At 38.1% G+C, this 21,928-nt stretch overlaps 2 protein-coding genes across 5 annotated transcripts; both read right to left on the bottom strand.

Annotated features, from left to right (window-relative positions):
• Window positions 1-46: 46 nt before the first annotated feature.
• On the bottom strand, window positions 47-13,290 carry LOC113063151 (tau-tubulin kinase 2-like). 4 transcript variants are annotated; one of them, XM_026233356.1, is made up of 16 exons: window positions 13,107-13,289; window positions 8,836-8,971; window positions 8,504-8,624; window positions 7,458-7,605; window positions 7,171-7,244; window positions 6,948-7,088; window positions 6,688-6,792; window positions 6,107-6,172; window positions 5,882-5,974; window positions 5,682-5,807; window positions 5,451-5,608; window positions 5,163-5,358; window positions 3,940-4,151; window positions 3,395-3,848; window positions 2,038-2,657; window positions 47-1,741 (listed from the first exon to the last, which is right to left on the bottom strand). In XM_026233356.1, exons 3-16 carry the CDS (start codon window positions 8,570-8,572, stop codon window positions 1,423-1,425), a joined length of 2,781 nt encoding a protein of 926 aa, XP_026089141.1. In that variant the 5' UTR covers window positions 8,573-8,624; window positions 8,836-8,971; window positions 13,107-13,289; the 3' UTR covers window positions 47-1,422. The 4 variants fall into 4 exon arrangements, with proteins under 4 accessions (XP_026089141.1, XP_026089144.1, XP_026089143.1 ...); XM_026233359.1 differs by lacking the exon at window positions 6,688-6,792 and having other exon boundaries at window positions 13,107-13,290; XM_026233358.1 differs by lacking the exon at window positions 8,836-8,971.
• Window positions 13,291-16,201: 2,911 nt separating this feature from the next.
• LOC113063183 (solute carrier family 35 member F6-like) lies at window positions 16,202-21,721 on the bottom strand. The gene is made up of 6 exons (XM_026233406.1): window positions 21,546-21,721; window positions 20,322-20,394; window positions 19,898-20,069; window positions 19,436-19,651; window positions 19,149-19,259; window positions 16,202-17,317 (listed from the first exon to the last, which is right to left on the bottom strand). Exons 1-6 carry the CDS (start codon window positions 21,620-21,622, stop codon window positions 16,839-16,841), a joined length of 1,128 nt encoding a protein of 375 aa, XP_026089191.1. The 5' UTR covers window positions 21,623-21,721; the 3' UTR covers window positions 16,202-16,838.
• Window positions 21,722-21,928: the final 207 nt, after the last annotated feature.

Below are 21,928 nucleotides of genomic sequence, written 5' to 3' on the forward strand. Positions count from 1 at the left end.
TTAACTAATGCCATCATAATATTATCACAACATCAAGCTCCAGGTACTTAAGAGTACTTGTTTATTCCATTAATATGAATACATATACATTACAACATAGTAACTTTTATTTGCATGATTGAAATGGTTGTTAGCAAAATACAGTACATGAAGCATGAGGTGGAATTTCCTTTTCTTCATATATTTATATCTATATACAGTTCAGATTATGTACAATTCTTAAGATAAACCATCTGGAGTAGCACAGTTGTGGGCCTATACTGGTGCTTTTAAAATAAAAGTACTTCCAGAGAACAAAATTGGCCATCCAGAACAAAACAACTATTCTGTCCGCACAGCACACAATGAAGTCGTAGTAATGATTTGGTATCTACAGTCCCTTTCTTTGTACATCACATGGGTCACACACTCAGACAACTTTCAATAAATGCCAGGACAGAGAATTCAATCCCAAAAACTGCAGAAGCATCTTGGTATAAGCAGCCAATTTATCAAACAGACATCTTGATGATGTATTCAAGTAAAATGGTAATGGCACTATTGTATAGTGTTTGAAGCAAGAGTTCCTTTAAGGGTCCTTCCTTAGTGTTTCACTGCAATGTATCTGTAAGTTCCTTACTGACATTATGACTATTTACAGGGATTTTTAGTATGATATTGCAGGCATGGAAGAGATTATACTTGGCAATTTCAAGGTTGCTGACCGTTAATGTGATGGCAAATTCACTCAGTAGCAATTAGTAATGCTACAACCTCAGGTATGTAACCACATCCAATAAATAAATAAATACATTCTTTAGATGATACAGTTTACAGTACATACATTCCCTGAAATACATACATGCTTGCTTGCACCAGATGTACCTATACATGAAGGATATTACCTGGTATAGGTAGCTATCTGTTGAAATGAGCTTTTAAGCTGAAACGCTTTGACCAATGATTTAAAAACAGAAAAAGGACAAAATGTAAAGCTAGAGTATCTGGAGTGCCTACAAAATAAGCATCTGTTTGACAGAATACAATGCGCTCCCAAGTTCTCACTGATAGGGACCGATAGTAAATGTTCAAAATCAAATGTGTGTTAAGGTATGCAAGTGCAAAAAGAGAAAATAAACTGATAATTTATATAGCAAAAAATAAATAAATTATATACAAATATATGGCACAAATTATATTTGTTTAGAAGAAAGTTACACATCATCACTGGAACATTTAACATGTTAATATTTCATGTTTTACTTATGTCCAAAACATGATGCTTTCAAGTTATCACAACCAACCTTCAAATACCTGGTCCTTTATCACTGTACTTATCAAAACACCACTTGCCACAACGCTACAGTTCATCAAACGGTAAAAGCTACTTTTGAAACTGATGTCATATTGACAGCTCACACCAACAGTTACATGCTTTTCTTTTTATTTGCTCGTTTTTGTGGTGGTGTTGCTCTCAGGACTTCCTGCTCTGACTCTGGGGCAGAACACAGACCCGTGATTTACAGACAAGTCACTGATTCTGGGAGGCGGGGAGGCAGAGCAGCTACTTGGTGATTGGCTGTGACCCCCCTCAAAATGCGAAGGCGAGGAGCTCAATGAGCGCTGTAGAGAGGAGGTGGTGGTGCGTTGGTAATGTGAGGTGCTGACAGCCAGTGCACCTCGCTCCTGCATGAGCTGAGAGAGGCTGTCCAAGAGGTCTGCGTCACCTGTGCTGCTAGCACGAATGCGGTAGCATCTGCGTCTGAAAAAACAATGTTCAACATTGATCATTTAGATGTATATTTAGCAATTGGACTACACTGGTTGTGCTGCATGTTTTGGATTCACAAAAAAAAAAAACAGGTGAGAATGAGTCAGTTGTTTGTGAATCAGACTAGACTGGTCGTGCCGTATGATTTTGATTCACTACAAAGAATGTGTTCATAAGTTATTTATTCATGAATCATATTACACTAGTCACACTCATTGTATTTGATTCAACATAAAGATACAGCTCATAACCCTGTTCATCTCATTTGTCTTGGTTTCTCCTCTCACCTGTTCTCGCCACCTGTGCGAATGGGTGGTTTGCCTGGTGGCGGCCGTGGCATAAATCGTGCAGACAGCTGATCTGGCAGTAGTGTGGGGCTTATGGGTCTTGGTATTTTACTCTTGCTCGACACAGGTCCTGAAGAGGACGACAGAGAGAGTGGCTCCTCCGCCTGCCAGTCTGACCATCGAGAACCGGTGGGGAAGGTGAACCTGTCACGCAGCAGCGCTGAGGGGAAGTGCTCACATGATAGTGACAAAGATGGAGAAAGTGGAGCTGAAAACCCTCTTGGGGTTGGAGAGTCTGGGTCACGGATGGGGATGCGGCTGGCTCGGGGTGAGAGTTCATGGGGTGATGCTAGAGCTGGATCAACTCTGTGTCCAGTCATCTCACACTGGTTTGGAGTTGAAGAAGGCCCACCGTCAGGACAACCCGAGTCACTCTCCACATCCTTTTCAGAGGCCTTGACAGAGATAATGTTTTCATCAGGCTTGTTAGGGCTTTTAGAGGGTGAAACAGCTGGGATGTGGTTGTGCTCTTTTTCCACAGGGCCTGATGGATTGTCAGGCTGAGAGTCGTATCCTGTCTTCTGCTGAGGCTGAATGGACTGTAGCACTGCACTGGATGACTGAGAAGGGAATCACATTAAGATACAGGACATTATTAATAGAGCTCTGTAAGGGAAAATCTCTTATACATCTGTTTTTCTACATGGAACCATCATCTGCTTGGCCCAAAAAAAATCTGAGCTTGGTGCTTTGTGTCACCTTCGCTTTCGGTCTAGTGATGATTTTAACATACAGTAATCCCAAAATCTGAGACATGGTGATGTTACAGTGAAATCACTGCAATGCACCCATAAACGATCACTGTTACTGCTACAGTTTTCATTATACAACATATAATGCATTTAATGCTGTAAAAATATAAACTTCACAATCATCGGGAAGAAGGAGGCGGGAACTGGCGGACAATCAAACCAAACTTTAATAATCGAATAAACAGAGCGGCAGCCCCTCACGGCCGACTGCCGCGCACAACAAAAACCCCTCTCGTCCTTCACTGTTTTCTCTCCTGTTTTATATCCTTCCATCTCCTCCGTGGGACTCGAGCCCGGTGGGTCGAGCAGGTGTCACTCATTTCTCGATCACTCCACCCACCCAAATCGCCACAAATGCATATATTACAACATAAACATATTTTACCAGTTTAACATAACTACAGTTTTATGTTAAAATTAATGACAAGGAATTTAATAATTGTATAATTGTTTTCTCACAATTCATGGTGTATATCTCAGAATGTGACCTTAATTGTTTAGAAATGCTATTACATCTACTTAAGAATGTAGCATGAGATACTGACCTGTTCATGATGAGTCCTGCTGAGGGCCACAAATGCAGGCTGTACTGTGGGCAGTCTTCTTAATCCAGACAGGCCTATTATGCCGGGCAAACCTGGTAGTCTGGCGAACGGAGGTCCAGTGTGGCAGACAGCTGTGTGGAATTCTGCTGAACCACTCAGAATGCTAGCGCGCTGTGGCAAGGGGTCGGACCAGGTGCGAGGAAGGGCGAGGGGGCTGGAGGAGCGTAGTGAAATCCCTGAGCGTTCGTCCTCATCCGGTTTAGATCCTGCTGAACCGCAACCACCCTCAAGCTCCACTAGAAACCACTCCTGTGAGTCTCCCTCTTGTGGGACGGGGCTGAGGTTGACGCCAACGTACCCGCTGCTGGCCGCACCCTCCTCGTCCTCCAGCGAGCCTTGTTCGACCCGACAGATAGACCTGTCTTGGGGCAGACCTGGATGTTGCTTCCCTAAACTAGTAAGATGATGAAGGAGAAGTGGTTATGACATCTCTAGAGACCAATTCACATTTATAAGGAAGACTTTATTAAGATTTGATTACTGACTAGGCCTCAAGAAAGCGTTCAATTGTGGGTTTGGGTTCAGGGGTCAGTCTTTTGTCTAGCCCCATGCTCTGACTATGGCGCATCCTTCTCAGTAGAGGAGCCACACGGTCGATGAGCAAGGTCTCTGAGTGCACGCGTCTGGGAGAGCCCTGGATGGAACCACTGTTGGGGCTCTGGTTGCCCTCTTTGCTTCGCTCTTCTTCACTAGCCACCTGAAGCAGAAACATATGCTCATGACCATCTCCGACTTAAAAACATACCTTGCAAACTCCTAAAAGTGAAAAAGGTGATGGGTGGGGTATAAGTAACAACAGGCCTACTCTTTAAATTCTTCTTCATTTTTTGGAGCAGTAGAAATCACTTCAGATTTTTTGTTATATTAGAATAGTACTATACTGTTGTTGTGTTTTGAAAAAACATCACTGTCTATACTAAACCGTAAAAGGACCATAAAAATTATGATTTCAACAACTTTTCAAGTTTTGACAAAAACAAAGTTTTATGAAATAATAAAACTCACTTATATATTATACATATTTAGTCTAGAAAAAAAGGCAGACTCTCAAATTCACTCTCTGACAGTAGGTGGCTAATGTACAAAAGCAAAAATACCGCAGTTACCCCTGTACATCTCTAAAACAATATTTATTGTGTAAAGGCTATATAAATGAAGGTGACCTGACTTGTACAGTGGAACTGCTGTATTTCTGCTTTCGTATATTAGCCACGTACTGTCAGATAGTGAATTAGCAATTTTATTTAGCCTGTCTACAGTCTTCTTGACCGTCTGCCGTTTTAGTAGACCAAACAATTCGATGCCAGATTTTCTGAAAGAATGAAATTAAAAGACAATTCTATGCCGACTATATTGGATTGGATCCGACAGTAAGGTTGTGCAACACACAAGGGTGAATAACTGTTTTTATTACATGATCACTAGTACTTTGTTATTACAGATCGTTTGATAATTTTTTTTACCTAATTCACAGCAGGGTCCATCTGTGAAGGCTACGATCCTCCACGCCTATTCATATTGTTTTTTTTTTTATGTAATAATCTTTAGAATATTATAAGTGGACTTCAGAGAACACAAGATAATAAAAAAAGGAAGTTAGGCATCATCGTAACCCCCCACCTCCCTTCTTAAATGTCAGAACGGCTGATTTTACAACATTTGCGTTTGCAGGTATTAGTGATTAGCAGTTGTTCTGTCTGAATGGTACCTTTCTGATTAGTGGTTGAACATGGTTAAGGTTTCGGTCATGGCTGTGCTCCATATCCTCACAGACATCCACTCCCTGTGCAGGCTGCGTTGGGATGAGGGCGCAATTATCAGCCTCGCTGAGGCGCTCCCCCTGAAGGACGTCCTCTGTGTTCTCACGCTGCAGATCGCCTGGAATCATGGAGGCATTGGCCATGCTAAAAGGAAAAATCTTAGTTTATGTAGACCTCAAACAGTTTATATAGAGACTCAGTATATCATTGAGCCATAGTAGATGCTGGATATCTACCCTAAATATGCAGGAGTGAGGCGGGTCAACTGCTGGGCTGTGGTTGCCAGGGTTCCAACATTGAGTGTGTCCTCTGAATCTGTTCTTTCCCAGTCATACAGGTCATTTTCCGCCACTTTATAGCTCTTCATGCTGTTGTCAAAGACTGACATCAGTAGCTGCAACACAGTGAGAGAGCATTTTAGTGATTGGTTTACAACGTCTATGGTCAAGGAAGACTAAATTCAATACCTGATAATCTGGTTTAGTGTAGTATTCCAGGTTGGAGATATGATCGAGAAAAACGCTAAACTCATTTGGGAGGTGTTTGAGCATGAGGCAATGGTTGTATGACTGCTTCATATTTCCGACCTGTTCCTGTATTGATGGCAGGATTGAGAACACCAGCATATCTCTTATCCAAGGAAAATTATGATCGGACCAGAACTTACTTTGTCTTTGATTTTTCTCCAGGGTAGCTGACCCACCATGAACTCAACAAGCATATAAAATAAAGACCACAGGTCATCATGTCGACCCATTTCCTTTAAAAAGAAGAAGAAGAAGAAGAAGGATGTGCATTTTAGTAAAATATGAGTAAGTAACATCAAATGCTGTGTATAAGACACCTGAATGGCATCTGCCATTGGCTTGAGAATGTAAGAGATAGGAGTTACCCTATTCTTGTGAGCATTAACTGAAGCATAACGGACAGTTCCTCTGAATCCTGCCACTTGGCGTGGCTTCAGACAAAAAAAAAAGAGAATGTGCAGATATAAGTAAACATATAGAAACAAATTACAGGGATAAATCAGCCAAAAATGAAAATTCTGTCAAAATTCTGACATTGAAATTTAAATCAGCGTTCAACTGTGACATCCACCACTACCCTTTTTGGTGTATTCATGAGAGTTTGAGATGTAGAAAACAACAACAACAACAACAACATTCGTTCACAAATTGTACATCACTACTTTTCTCATGAGCTTTGAATTATGATTGGTTCTGTAGAGAACTTTGTGTCCTCTTTTAATCTTTAGTTTCTAAGCACTGTATATTCAAAATGAAATTTTTTAGTAATTGCTTGGAATTTCTACTTTTGTGCTCCACAGAAGAAATAAAGTCATGCAAATTTGGAATGACAGGACTGTGAGTAAATGATGACTGAATTTTCTTTTTGGGGTGAACTGTACTTTTAAGCAACACTTTTATGAAATTTCATAAACATAAGCTTTAAAAGACATCTGTGATTACTTACTGGACGGACTTCTTGAAATGAGTTTGTAAATTGGCGTGCCAACCCAAAATCAAGCATATAACAGGTTCGGCATGTACTGGCAAGTCGACCCATTGCGAAGTTAGACTATTTGAAAATAAAAGTAAAAACTAGTTTATACTAGTTTATATAGTCTAAAAAGAAAAAATGAGGCGCTGGTTAAATATGAATGTTAGTCAACATTAAAAGTGCTTTTAGGCCCAGGGCTGTCTGTGAGAGCAGAACCTGTAGAGCACTCTTACGGGTTTGATGTCTCTGTGCAGGAAGCCCACAGAGTGGATGCTCTCGATGGCCTCTAAGATTTGTCTGCCCAGCCTGAGCGAGGTGGAAAAGCTGAAGGTGCCACAGCTCATGTTGCGTCGAAGGTCTGCCAAGTTTTTTCCCTGCAGTTCAATGGACAAGCATATGAGTTGTGTGATAACATCCACTAATTCAGAAACATGAATAAATCATTTGATGCCTCACCTGAAGCTCCATAACCACATAGTTGAAGCGGTCATTGCGCCCACAGCCAACAAAACGACAAACATGGTCTTTTCCTATGAAATGGGTCAAGGTAAAAATGGTATACAGTATGTCATACAAATCCATATTGATTTTTAAGTAATATTTCACTTGTGTTTAGTTATGTATGATTGCCCATTATAGAGTAGCACATACAGTGTAAAGTGACTCCTCAAATAGTGTTTTCATGCTTGTTTTATATACATTAAATAAAAAAATTAAAAAGTTAAATTTCTGTTTATTTTTACCCTGAAGTCTTTTCAAAACTGCTACTTCCATCTTCAGAACCTGTTTGGGTTGCTGGGCAGACTCCACTTTCAAAGCCACACTGACATGGTTCACCTGGTCAAGAACTTCATAGATCTCACCAAAACCACCTCCGCCAATTTTCTTTAACTGGATAGGAAAGATACATTTTGAATAAATGACAAAAAAAATCCTGAAACAAGTTACTGTGCAAAATAAATTTGTTGATAGAATTTCTCAATGTTTTTGGAATTCTCTTATGCTCATCAAGGCTGCATTGACTAATTAAAAACACAGTAATAATTTAAAATATTATCACTAAACAGATTTTAACATTATTCTATTTAAATCTATTACTTAGAACTCCTATTTTAATATAGTATAAAAAGTGGTTTATTTCTGTGATGTCAAAGTTTAATCTTCAGCAGTCATTATTCCATTCTTCAGTGTCACATGATCTTTATGAAATCATTTTGATATGCTGATTTGTTGCTCAAGAATATTTCTTATTATTATCATCAATGCAATTAAATGTTTTAATGCTTTTGTGGAATCTGTGATACATTTCATTGCTCCAGATTCTTTGATGAATAGAAAGTTCAAACGAACAGCATTTATGTCACTGAATATAATTGCTGAATAAAAATAAATCTAACTAAAAAAAAAAAAAGAAACTGACCTCAAACCTTTGAAAGGTAATGTACTGTATATATTTTTTCCTCCTAAAATTGAGTAGAAATTGTTACAGATATTATAAAACAAAACAAAAATGTTCTATCAAAACAACACTTTTTTTTCACAAAATAAAATACTGTGTCTCATTAATATTTTTCAGCATGCTGTATAGTTTTCTGTGCTGAAGTCAGCACTGCTCAACACACCTGTAGTGTATCGTTTGACTGAGCTCAAAAAAACAAAAAAGAAAACCCTCCTTTGCTTAGTGAAAGATCCTGACAGCTATCAGAACCTTACCACAAAACTATCAGTGAGTATTTGAATAGTCCTGAAGCCTTGTCCTCGTAAATACAGCTTCTTCAAAACAACTCACCACTCTCCATCGCTCCCGGACCATGCTCCCGACAGCCAAGATATCAGTCTGCTCCCCTGACCCACTCATCCTTAAGCTCAAGAGTGGACCGAGCTCACTCAGAGAAGATCTCCAGTCCTCACTGAAAAGGTCAGAAAAACAGATCTATAGATTTAAAAGGCTTCATTTAGTTGATACTGCAGTTATAGTAGAAATGAAATGCTCTAGAGAAGTTTGCAGACATAAAGTATATTTATTCACCTACAATAGCTGTAGACAAGACAAAAATAATGAAACATGCATTTTATTGGCTCCATCCATTTGTAAGAAGCCAGTTCTCAAGAACATCTTACCAGCAAACATATACATCCTTCTCTTCACTCTCTGAGGCAGAAGTCTCCAAACTTATCCTTTCTAATCATTCTTCTACTTGTCCTCTTGATCCTATTCCATCTCATGTCCTTCAAGCCATTTCTCCTGCAGTTGTACCTGCACTCACATCATTAACACAATCCTTCACACTGGTGAGACTGGTTTTCCTTTGCTAAAGTAAGGAAACTTTTGCTGGTTTCACAAGACTCACCAGCGCATGTGCAACACTGGCCTCATACGTCATCCACCCAAAGCTGCTTCCATGTACAACTCTTGGTGGAAGCTACATTTAATTATTACATTTTAAATCTAGATATTTTTATTACAAAAAACAAATTGATTCGCTACAGGAGGCCTTTGTTCACCCCCCCAGGAGCCATGTGAGACGCTTTTTTTTATGGATGGGTGCTTTTTATTTAACTTCTTTTGGACTGATGCACGGCAAAATCCGCTGAGTGCCATTAAACAGCTTGGAAGATCAAATAACATTTTTAATATAACTCTGACTGGGTTAATCTGAAAGAGGAAAGTCATACACACCCAGAATGACTTGAGGGTGAGTTATTTATGGGCATATTTTCATTTATGGGTGAACTAAGAATCCCACCATTAACCCATCTCTTTTAGAGAACTACAGAAAAGTTTCCCTTCTTCCTTTCATCGCAAAAACACTTGAATGATCTGTGTTCAACCAATTCTTTGCCTTTATCAGACAGAACAACTTATTTGACAGCAACCAGTCTGGTTTCAGAAGTGGACATTAGGGCTGGATCAAAGTTATTCAATATTCGTTCGGCGGGTTGGCATTCGATTTTCAATTTTGAGGTTCAAATAATTATTGTATAATTAATTAAAATATTGTATTAATAATTAATTCTTTCTCTCTCTCTCGAACACCTGGCATCCCCTGCGAAACGATTCTCATTCACTCTTGAATATGAATCGCCCATGAGTGAACGTCATGATTGAGTTCATCTGGAAGAGAAGACAAAAATGCTTAAGACCTCAGCTTTTTGGGAACACTTCAAATTGAGTGAGGACAAGACAAAGGCAGTGTACCAGATATTTGAAACTGGCCTGCCACAACAGCACATCAAGTTTGAAAAATCACCATCTCTAAGTTGTGTAAGTATGCCTATAGTATATTGTGTGTTTAAAAAACAGCTGCTTTTATCCGCCATGTTAATCAGTAATTTTACACAAAATGCACAATTAATTTGCTTGGAAAATATACTTGCGAATACGACAGTCATAAAAAACATTCAGTAGCCCAACCTAATAATAATTTGTCTGTATTAAAAGGTGTTGCTCTTAAAAGACCTGTTTGTTTTGTATCACGCGAGAAGTTGATTGGATGAATGGTTCTCGACATAATAAAATTGCAAACACATGGACAGACACACAGAGATTCCTGCCTTTATTACACAGTGTCTACACGGGACACTAGATGCGACAGATTTTGTCGCTGCATGGCGTCCGGTGAGACACGTTGTTGAGAGAAAAATATGTTCAGCCGTCTCCAAAGCCTTGAATATGCAGTGTTGATTACTTCCGAAGCTCAATTTTTTTTATTCGGACCAGCCTTAGTGGACATTCAACCCAGACTGCCATGCTCTCCGTTGCTGAAGCCATAAGACTGGCAAAAGCAGATTCAAAATCTTCAATACTTATCTGCTTTTGCTTTTGACACAGTTAACCACCAGATCCTCCTGTCAGCCCTATTGGCAAAGGGTATCTCAGGAACTGCACTCCAGTGGTTTGAGTCTTACTTATCAGATAGGTGCTAAAGTGTCTTGGAGAGGTGATGTGTACAAGTCACAACATATATGCTGGGGTGCCTCAGGGCTCAGTTTTTGGACTACTTCTTTTCTCTGTCTACATGGCATCATTAGGTTCTGTCGTCCAGAACGGCTTTCCAAACCACTACTGTGCTGATGACACTCAACTCTACCTCTCATTCCACCCTGATGATCCAAAGATAGCTGCTTACATCTCAGCTTGTCTAACAGACTTTTCTTGCTGGATGAAGGACCATCCCCTTCAACTCAACCTTGCCAAGACAGAACTGCTTGTGGTTCCAGCAAACCCATAGTTTCATCAGAATTTTCCCATCCAGTTAGGTACATCAACCATAACTCCTTCAAAAACAACCAGAAACATTGGAGTTACGGTTGATGATCAGCTGACTTTCTCAGACCACATTGCTAAAACTGTCTGGTACTGCAGATTTGCTTTATTCAACATCAAGAAGTTCAGGCCCTTTCTTTCGGAACATGCTGCACAACTCCTTGTTCAAGCTCTTGTTCTGTCCAGGCTGGATTACTGCAATACTCTCTTGGCAAGTCTTCAAGTCAGTTCTACCTTTATCGAGAATGTGGCAGCAATATGAATTTTTAATAAGCCAAAAATAATGACCGTCACACCTCTGTTTATCAATTTGCACTGGCTTCCAATCTGCGCGCATAAAACTCAAGGCATTGATGTTTGCCTACAAAACCACCACGGGCTCTGCACCCATTTACCTAAATTCATTATTTCACACTTATGTGCACTCTAGAAGCCTGTGGTTTTTCGAGTGAACATCGCTTGATTGTGCCATCCCAAAGAAGCACAAAATCACTTTCACAGACTTTTAAATGAAATGTTCCCTCCTGGTGGAATGACCTCCCCAACTCAATCCAAGCAAGACCTAAATCATCTTCAAGAAATTGGCTAAAAAACATCTCTTCTGTCTCTACTCTACAAATCTCTATTCTAATTATATACTTATAAAAGAATAAAAGTCCCTTTTAGACTTACACTCTATTCATTTGCTGCTTGTTTTCTTAAAAGAAATTAACACTAGTTTTCTAATCTTAATGTATTCTATCGTTTTTTTTATTATACTATTAACAAAAGCAAACACTAACTTATTCTATTCTTTTTCTATTGTTTTCTTATTTTGTTATATAATAAAAAAAACTTGCTACGTGTACTATGTTTAGCTAACTGAGACTTGTTATAGCACTTATATAGCAGTTAATCACTGCTCTTTTGTTGATTTTCATTAATTACATAGTCTTCATTTTTAAGTCACTTTGGGTAAAAGCGTCTGCTAAATGACTAAATGTAAATGTAAATGTAAGAATGTCTTCTGTAAAGGCACCCAAACTACATGAATCTGACCTGTCCTAAGGTTCCCTTCTAGGCAAGATCTGCATAAGAACCTGTCCTGAATTTTATTTTGTTTTTTGACTGTAACTGGTAGGGTGGAGAGCAAAACTGATACAGCTAAATACAGTCAAATCCTCAAGGAACAGGCTTAATGTAGGCCTGAAACAAGAATAAAATTCACTATATCTGCAAGACAGTGACTTCTACATCTACATCACAAAGAGTATAAAATACTGACTAATATGCATGCTAGGTTGTAAGACAGAGAACCTTGGCTCTGTTTGATGTCAACAATAAAATAAAAATGCAATCATTGCTATTGCTAAGAGGCTAAAGGAACGGTTTTAGTAATACATCTAGAATGTCTAAAATATATAAACACTTGTAAAATAATTTCAATATCATTTTTATACATATAGAGAGATATATTTATGCATAAATATGCAAGCATGCATGTCATTTGGTATATTAAAAAACTGACGTGAATATTTTACATTTGAATACATTTGAGCACAAAAATATTGTATTCATATATTATATATAAATCAAATTAGTGTCTAAACGTTACCCAACGCTAATGAATCATTAAATCTGTACTGTATTAGCAATACTATAATGTTTCCCTCATCAGTCAGAACAGATGGGTGACAGTCAAAGCAACTGCCATACTAGCTGCATGCAGTACGTTGATGTTTTTAATGAGGATCTGGCCTGTTAAATGTTTTTAATAGCTGGCTGTGCTGCTGAATTGTAATGATTTTAGCTTATGCTAACATCCACAAGCTATGTAGAAAACTGCCGCTCTCTCGTAGATGTTGGTTTGGGCTTCCCCTGTCCTTTCCGCATCCAGTGATATAACAGGGAGACATGGGACACAGGCATCAACCAGAGCCAAAACACTGAACAAAAAATCTCAATGAAGGGACACCGCTCTAGTTAATTAGCTAAACTGAACATCTGCACCACAACATACAGCTATTATTGAACATACGGTTGCCAGGTTACACATTGGCAACCAAATGTTGTGACAGCTGTAATCCCCGGACGACCTCCTAAGCGCACAGCACGCGTTCATTGAGAGACCCGGTGTGTACATTACCTCTGTCTGCAGCGATGGTCCAAGATGTTTTAGAAGACTTTAAAACATATTTTTTTGTTCTATATGCCATGATGATATAAAATGTTGGACATAATAATCCCTTAACGTTTTGGAACACATAATAACGACTGAAGCTCCTGTTATTTGCCTCACTTCTCTCAGCAGCAGCGATGCTTGAGCGAGCGGACCGATGTGACGTCACATCGTTTGGAATAATAATCCATCAGAATAAACATTTTAATAAATAAATTATATTTAAAACAGTATGGTTATCAATAATGTTAATCTCTTAACACAATACAGAGATTTACTAATACATTAAAAACTAAAGCTGTTTCTCTTCGTAGTCCTTAGCTGTATTGATCTAATGTTAGTTAACAAATGGACCATTATTGTAAAGTGGCAAAAAAGGTATAATTATTCGTATTGATTGCCATTTTCTTTTTTTTGGGGGGGGGGGGGGGTATTATACTCACACAGAACATTTGAGTATACACATGTAAATTAAAGAGGTAATATGATGCAATTTAAATTTTTCCTTTCTCTTTGGAGTGTTACAAGCTCTTCGTGCATAAAGAAGATCTGTAAAGTTGCAAAGACTAACGTCTTAAATCCAAAGAGATATTCTTTATCAAATTTAAGACTCTGCCACGCCCCCCCTAAAACTGCTCATTCAAACATGCCAACACATATCTACGTCACTATGGTTGTGTAATGCCGCCCAAATGTTCACGCAAAGAAATATGGTATTAATATAAAGACATGGTTTCAGTACCACAGTTAGTGTTGAAGCAGCCTTGTCAGGGAGATGCTGTGTGTCTAGATGAAAGCAAAAGCACTTTATTTGGCCTTCCGAAAGTAGATGCATTTAGGAATCTTTAAGATTACTTAGAACAGAACAGGAATTAATTTTATGGACGACTGTTTCATGAACCTAGGAGAAGAGGTAACTCTGACTTTGCTATGACAATCTGGCACTTCTGAATCAGATTCTGTAAGTATGTTTTATTATTACTTTAGTTTAAGCAGAGCCGTCCTGTGGCATAGGCGACATAGGCAGTTTTTATTTTTTGGAGGTTTTTAAAATAATTAAAAAAAATGTAAATTATTTGGGGCAAAACGATGCCAAGGAGAGGAGCAGAAAATAAAATATCAATATAGTGGTAAAAATCACAAGTTAAGGACTGTTTATTATCCCGTGATGTTTATGTAGTATTTTGAAAAAGCCTTTTAAGAACATCTTAACTGGCAGCACTGACACCTTGAGTTAACTGCTTACTTAGTTTTACTTTATTTTCTTTAAAATAAATGTAAGCTTCTGTAATGTTGTTTTAATATTAGTTACATTACTGATTGCTTTTAATTCACCAAAAAGTGTCTAAATGTCTTTTGAAAAAGATCATGACTAGGACTATAATCTAGCATTCATAAAATTAAATAATTAAGTTTAAGTCTGTTGCCTTTCTTGTCCAGACTATTTTAGGCATTTCATATTTGCCTAAACAACCAATCAGAGCTGCGGTCCGTAACTTTGTTTGTGTTCAAAATGTATAAAAATGAACATAATAAGTGAGTACACCATGAATCCATTTTCCAAACCGTGTTTTTAGCTTGTCCTGAATCACTAGGGTGCAAGTAGCTCCGGCTACAATGTTCTTCCGCAAGACGCAAGCAGTTCTGTTTATTAACCGCTAGAGCGTCAAAAGTTCCCTACTGCAGCTTTAACTGTGTTTAAATTTATTTTCATAGATGAAGCTCACGATTTTGGAAAGGGGCTTTACATTTCCGGCGAGTGTTGCAGTGTTCGGCCAATCACAATGCAGTGGGTCAGTTGGCCAATCAGAACAGACTGTGCTAGTCGGAAGGAGGGGCTTTGTAGAAAACTGTGCATTTGAGATAGGCAGGGCATAGAGGACCTACAATAATGTACAGTAGGGCTGCACGATATTGGGAAAAATTGACATTGCAATATTTTATTTTTCTGCGATATATATTGCGTTATGAAATAAAAAAATATTCTTACAAACAAAAATGGGGTGAGCAAACTTACATTCTCATTTTAAATTATTTAAACATCGACACCATCGTGTCAATTGATTAATATGCGCGAGGGAGAGAGAGAGCAAGACAGCGCTCGTGTTGTTTGAATACATTGAGCGTGCGGCCGGGGCTCGCTTTGCACGCGCGCTCTCTCTCTCTCAGGCCGGTAACAGGTGCAATATAAATAGGCGTCGGCTCTATTTCTAGCATGCACGTGTTTTCCGCGCGGCGAGACGCGTGTCTCATGCAGGCTGTCTGCAAGCTCTAACCTGTTAACATGGGAGCCGAATTAAAAACGGACACGCCACGCAGCTGAGATGCTTGCGCCACGCATCTAGTGTGTCGCCGGCCGCGCGCTCGCGCTCTCTCTCTCTCGCGCGTGCGCTCTTTGGCCCATACAGTTAATGAATAACGGATCAACTACGACAGCCTACATCGCACATCCTGCGATGTGACTATCGTGGATTTGTACATCGCGATATCGATGCTTAAACAACACATTGTGCAGCCCTAATGTACAGTATTATAAACCATGTCAACATATTCTATTACACCACATAATGAAAAAAAAAACATCATATGACCCTTTTATGCTGTACATAAGAAAAGCACAATATTATCATTATTTTGGTGGTTACATTTTGTGGAATTACGCAGATCAGAATAGTCACTGAAACAGTTCTTTCCTTTTCATGTTTTCATTTAACAGAAATGCATCCACAAAGTACAAATGTTTCTTCTAAGAATGTGAGAGGGATTTATACATTCATGCAGACAGATGTCAGTTTTACAATTTTAGTAAAAACTACACTGTTTTTGAGACTAGGGTTCTTCGTATATTACTCCATTAAAAAAAAAAAGAAAGAAAAAAATCTAACGTATTTTCCGGACTATAAGTTGCACTTTTTTTCATAGTTTGGCTAGTCCTGCGACTTATAGTCAGGTGCGACTTATTTATCAAAATGAATTTGACATGAAGAAATTAACCAAGAGAAAATATTACCATCTACAGCCGCCAGAGGGCGCTCTATGCTGCTCAGTGCTCCTGTAGTCTACACTGAAGACAGAGAGCGCCCTCTCGCGGCTGTAGACGGTAATGTTTTCTCTTGGTTCTTGGTTCTAAATAAATGTGACTTAAAGTCCAGTGCGACTTATTGTCTGAAAAATACGGTAACATAATATTTACTGGCGTTAAACTTATGAAGTGATATTTCCATCATTTCATAAACCAAATATACATGGACTGGCAGAAGAGTTTCTTGTCAGTACACAATACCCGTTTCACAGATCACTAAAAATATTCCTCAGATAAAATGGTTAGAGAAACAATGTCCATTTAACAACCGCACATCGTGTAAACAAAAAAAGGTTTTGAACCCTATAAAACACAGAATTAAAAACTTTAAAATATTATTCTAAGATTTTTTTTTTGGCATTGGAATCATGTGAAAATGGTTCCCTTTCCTAAAGTGAAAAAAAATTGCAATCCAAGCACTAAACTATCCTTTTCTTTTTTTTTACCGTTGGGACATGCCCACAGAAATGGCTGTAGGGAATAAGTAGTGATGGTTCCTAAGTATTGAATCAAACTCGAAAACAATACTAAAACGTTATTCTTTCTTCAAATGGAAATAGCAGTTAAAACTAAAAACAAAAATGCCTTGTGGGCAGCATTTTGTTCAAAGTCCAATATTAGCTCTCATTTGCAGCTTTTCCTCCACCAAGCAGCCTCTCTCTCTCTGGGGCTTCTTCCTCCTCTGCTCTCTGCCCTCCAGGGCAGCAGGGCAGTTTGGCCATCAAGGGCGTGTGGAGTCCATTGTACAACGCTGTACCAAGGAGTAGAATGATGAAGCCTAAAATCTGTAGGCCGTGGAATACCTCCCAACCCAGTGCCAAACTCACGACCCAGATGACCACAGTACGCAGACTGTCCAGCACCATGCGAGTAGTGGCACTTATTTCCTTGGTGACGCTGATGCCGGCGAAGTTAAAGAAGGCAATGCTCACAGTGTTGCCCAGCAGTGCCAGTAAAATGAGAGGCTTATGACCAATCTGACAGAAGGCATCCAACGCGTCTTCAAGGACCTGCCGTGGGTTGTCTGCAAAACTTCCCACATGGATGTAGAACATTGGGATGAGGAGCAAAGAGAGGATGAAAAATCCAAAAAAACCTAAGAAAGAGAGATAAAAGTCAAATAAGACACTGAGAAACTAATCAGTCAAAAAGTGATATATATATATATTTTATAAAACAAAAAATTGCCTGTTTGTCAGTAGATATTCATCATTAACGAAGGTATATTTGGCCGCATTTTTCTGATTTGACAGTAACAATGAATGGGGAAGGATTGGGAGCGAAATAACCTCAAACCCACTGCTTCAAGTCAGAGAACATAATCACTCATTTGTAACAGCATTGACAGATAAGATGAAAAACAGAGATCTCCTAAAAAGGGTCTAGCAAACACCTATGGTAATGACAACATTTGGTTGTTGGCCAATTAGTATTGTTTGTTCTAGTAATCTATAGTACCTTTGATTAATTGCTTATTTAATCTTTTTAACAGTTAACCTTTTCTAGCAATTGATCACAAACAATAAAAACTAATTACATTTCTTTTGAATTTTAATTCAAACAAGTTTTGAAGAAAAAAACTAAATTTAAGCAGCACAACTGTTTTCAAAAATGATAATAAGAAATTAAGTTCTAAATCAGAATATTAGAATGTTTTCTGAAGGATCACATGATACATAAGACTGTTGAAATAGCTGCTGAAATTCACCTTTCCTGTCACAAAAATGAATTGCATTTTAAAATATATTAAAAATAGAAAAGATTATTTTACATTTTGTAATAATATTTCAGGATATTACTGTTTTTACTTTATTTTTGATCAAATAAATACAGCCTTAGTGAGCAGTGGAAACTTCTGTCAAAAACGTTCAACAAAAATTGACTGGCCCAAAACTTTTAAACAGTAGCATCATGTGAAATAACATACAAGTATATAATCATTATGATAACAATATTAAAAAGTAGCATTGATATACTTCAGAGCTCAATGATAAGGATTTTTTTTACTGGCCCGCTTGAGCCAGTGGTTCAAATTTTTACTTGTCCTGCCACAAAAAAAAATTTAATAGTTGTTTTTGACCATTGTTATCTTGTATTCTAAAGAATAAGCTTATATGACACCAAAAGTTTAGATACCAATTAACTTTTACAATTCTCATTTCCAATTTCGATACCACAGCACAAAACTACTAGCCTAACAAATAAAATGTTCAAATGTTTTAAAGACAAGTAATCAGTCAGGAAATAAGAACAAATGAACAAATTACAAGCAATAGCGCAATTATATATATAGAACAAAAATACAAATGAAATTAAGCTTTAGGTTTTTATGTTTGTAACTGTTCAGGTACAGAAATTTAATAGTCACATGTAAAATAACATTTGTATATTCTTTACTCATGGTTGCACCAATCTTGAATTTTCATAGCCATTTGAAATTAGATGCAACCACTGAATTTTAATCACGAATCGATCCAAAATGAAATCTACACACTTGTAACGTAGCAATGTTTGCTTTAAATATTTGAAGCAAAACAATATATAAAACATCTGCACAAAACAAATCCAGCAGATGAGCTTAATGAGATGCAAATTCACTCTCTGACAATAGGTGGCGCTTATGGAACAGCAGCGATACAGCATTTCCTTGGTTACTGCTGTAAAAACTGCAGCTCTGCTCTTATAAACACTGCTTTAATATGCATTATACAGAGGAAAGATGAAAAGAAAACGCCATGTAAAGTTTTCTAAAGTCAGTTCCCCTCTTTCTGTCTTTGGACTCTCTTCCGCACATCGTGAACAGTGAGCTGCTCTGCCTGCTACAGTATTTTCTCCTCTTTGCATGCATCTTCAGCATCTCTAGCCTCTGTTAACATCCTGTTTACAGACTTAATATAATAACAATGGCAATATATTAAAAAATCTACCTTCAGTCCCGACAGCCTTCAGTGGATGCACATTGTGCTTATAAACAAACTTCTCCTCTAAGACCATCTGGACTGCAACAATAATTTGTGCCATGATGATCAAAAGGTCCCCTATAAGACAAGATCAAAAGCTAATCAGTGCAACAGTCCAATCAGATAGAAATGCAAGATACAATCAAATAAAGACAAAATCCTGATCTCCAGCCTACGAGAACATTTTCTGATTTGTAAAAGACAAATAATCATTGTGTATGCTTAAAAACATTCAGCAGCAGGTAACTACTGACCTGTGATAACCTCACTGAGCTTATGGGAGTCATTCCTATGGCCGCTCATAAAGTCCGCCAGGCCAACCACCACCAGACCAAGGATGGTGAATAGGATCCCAATCCACTGGCTGGGCTGCAGTCGCCGACCTAAGAATGCTACAGACAACAGTCCAGTGAAGATGATCACAGCTCCTCGCAGCATCTGGAAACTAGAGGCGCTGGTCATGTTCAGTGCTAGAGATGTAAAGAAAGAGGAACGAAAACACAAGCACAGAACCGGTTTAAGTCAATCCAAGAACAGAAGTTTCAGCTATTATTAATCTAAACTTGACCATATATAGTTTTAAAGAAGATAATACACAGTTCATTTACTTATACTGCTGAAACTGTAACCATACAAAGCTGGTTGTAAATTGATGAACCTACTCTTTAAGAACTAAAGACTACTGACACAATATACTCCACACGTTGGATACTCACCAACATACATGATGGATGTTCCCAACATGTCACAAAGTGCAGGCGGGAGGAAAAGTAGGGGGTTAAAACTTTGGCCCGGAACCATCGTAGGCTCAGGTTTGCGCCGATCATGACAAAGGAGAATGTGGAACACCACCAGACAGGACAGTTCCCCCAAAAACATTCCCACAGCCTGGAAGGGGGAGACGGGGAGATGAGCAGTGAAGAGAGAAGTCATTTATTATTAAGATGCATTTAAGAAAAGCAAGAGAGACAGGGAAAAGTGACGTGAAGAGAAGGACATTGAGTCAAAGCCAGTTCTCACTTTGCCAAAACATAAATAACTCTTTCAGTTCTGTTTCCTGAGAGGTACTGAAAAAATTAGCTGAGAAAAGTTTGATGTGAATAGTGTGTTGTTATCTCAAGGATAGATAAATATCATTACCTGTACAAAAGGGTGGGAGAAGGCATGCTTTGGGGTGCCACTACATCCCGGTGCAGAGAACATATCAGCCCATCTAGAAGAAAATAAAAAAAGATGTATGCACTTTGAGTGCCTAGAAAAGCACTGTATAAATGTAAGGAATTATTATTATTAATAATTAAATTTGTAAATGTGATATTAAAATTCATCAAACTTAATGTGCATTAATATGCAGTATGACAGTAAATAAAGCTCTCATCGCAAACATTTGCTCAAAGATAGTTTAAGTTTGGGACTGCACACAAATCCATTTGTCAAAACCAGTGTTTTTTTTTTTGGTCACATCCACCTTTAAACTACTCAACTTATGTCACTATAAGTTTAATAAGTAACTATGCACATGGGACACTAATGTCATTTTTACAACTATGAAATGACAATGCATGACTGACATAAAGCCTCATGATGAAGAATAGAGTTTATCAAATAAACCTTAACAAACAGATTTTAACAACTCCTTTAGATTTAACAATTTGACTTGATTTTAGAAAGAATAGTAGGTACTGTAAGAACCGAGTGTGCAAATAGTTAAGTGTTAAAACAGAGATGCTTCAGTGCCAGTTTTCCAGCAGATACTGAGTGAAGTGTGGTATCAAATAACGTCTGCCTAGAAACATCAAGCTTCTGTTTTAGATACAAAGATGTATCAAATTACAAGTTACTTAAGAGCATTTATAGCAGACATCTTTTGACTCAATGGTCCACTAAGTTTAACGCTGCGATTGCACTATTGACTAATAGTCACAAGGGTTTTGGTGGCAGAATTGCTGATTTTGCAGCATCAACATGTCCCACACGTCGGATCTTCACAAATTCACGTGAGTCGTCTAATCATCTTGTCCTAAAATGTTACATTTTCAATTTCGTCTGTATATGTAAAGTAATTAATTAATTTAACATTAAATTAATATGTAAAGTCCATATACAATCTTTCTTTCATCTAATTTTTGCTTACATTAACACAAAAAAACATGATCCAGATTCACTCTTTTGAGATATTACACAATAACATTACACACGTTCACAAAGTAATAAGGACACTGCGTATAGTTTTGTAAAAGAAAACGTGAAAGCATCATTGTCTGTCCTATTCATAGAAGCAAACCAATATTCGGTTCGTTTAACCAATATAAGTTAGCAAAAATGTCATGTAAACGAACACCATCCAGTGCGTGTGCTACTTACTTCGCGGATAGTGTGTTAAGGGAGCCTGTGGTGAGCATCAGACCCGCGAGAAAGAGCTGATATTTTGTCCAAGCCATGGTGAGTGTGGGACTGAGTGACCACGAACATCAGACACTCAGGCTAGATTGAAATTTGTCTTTCTTGCTAATGATGAGTACAATGGTCTAAACCGGTCGTTCCCCTGTATGCAAATCATATGATGGCGATCACGTGACACACCAGCTGACGCCTTACTTCCGCAAATCTTCAATGTAGAGTTTCACAGATCGCCTTTAATATGATATACTAATTATATATGAACAGCCAAGCAATCAACATGTGACCAGGACAACACAGTAATTTGAGAAAAAATATGAATAAAATGTGTTCGACTACGATATGTT

Source organism: Carassius auratus, chromosome 45 (genome assembly GCF_003368295.1).
Source record: "Carassius auratus strain Wakin chromosome 45, ASM336829v1, whole genome shotgun sequence".
Lineage (NCBI taxonomy): Eukaryota > Metazoa > Chordata > Actinopteri > Cypriniformes > Cyprinidae > Carassius > Carassius auratus.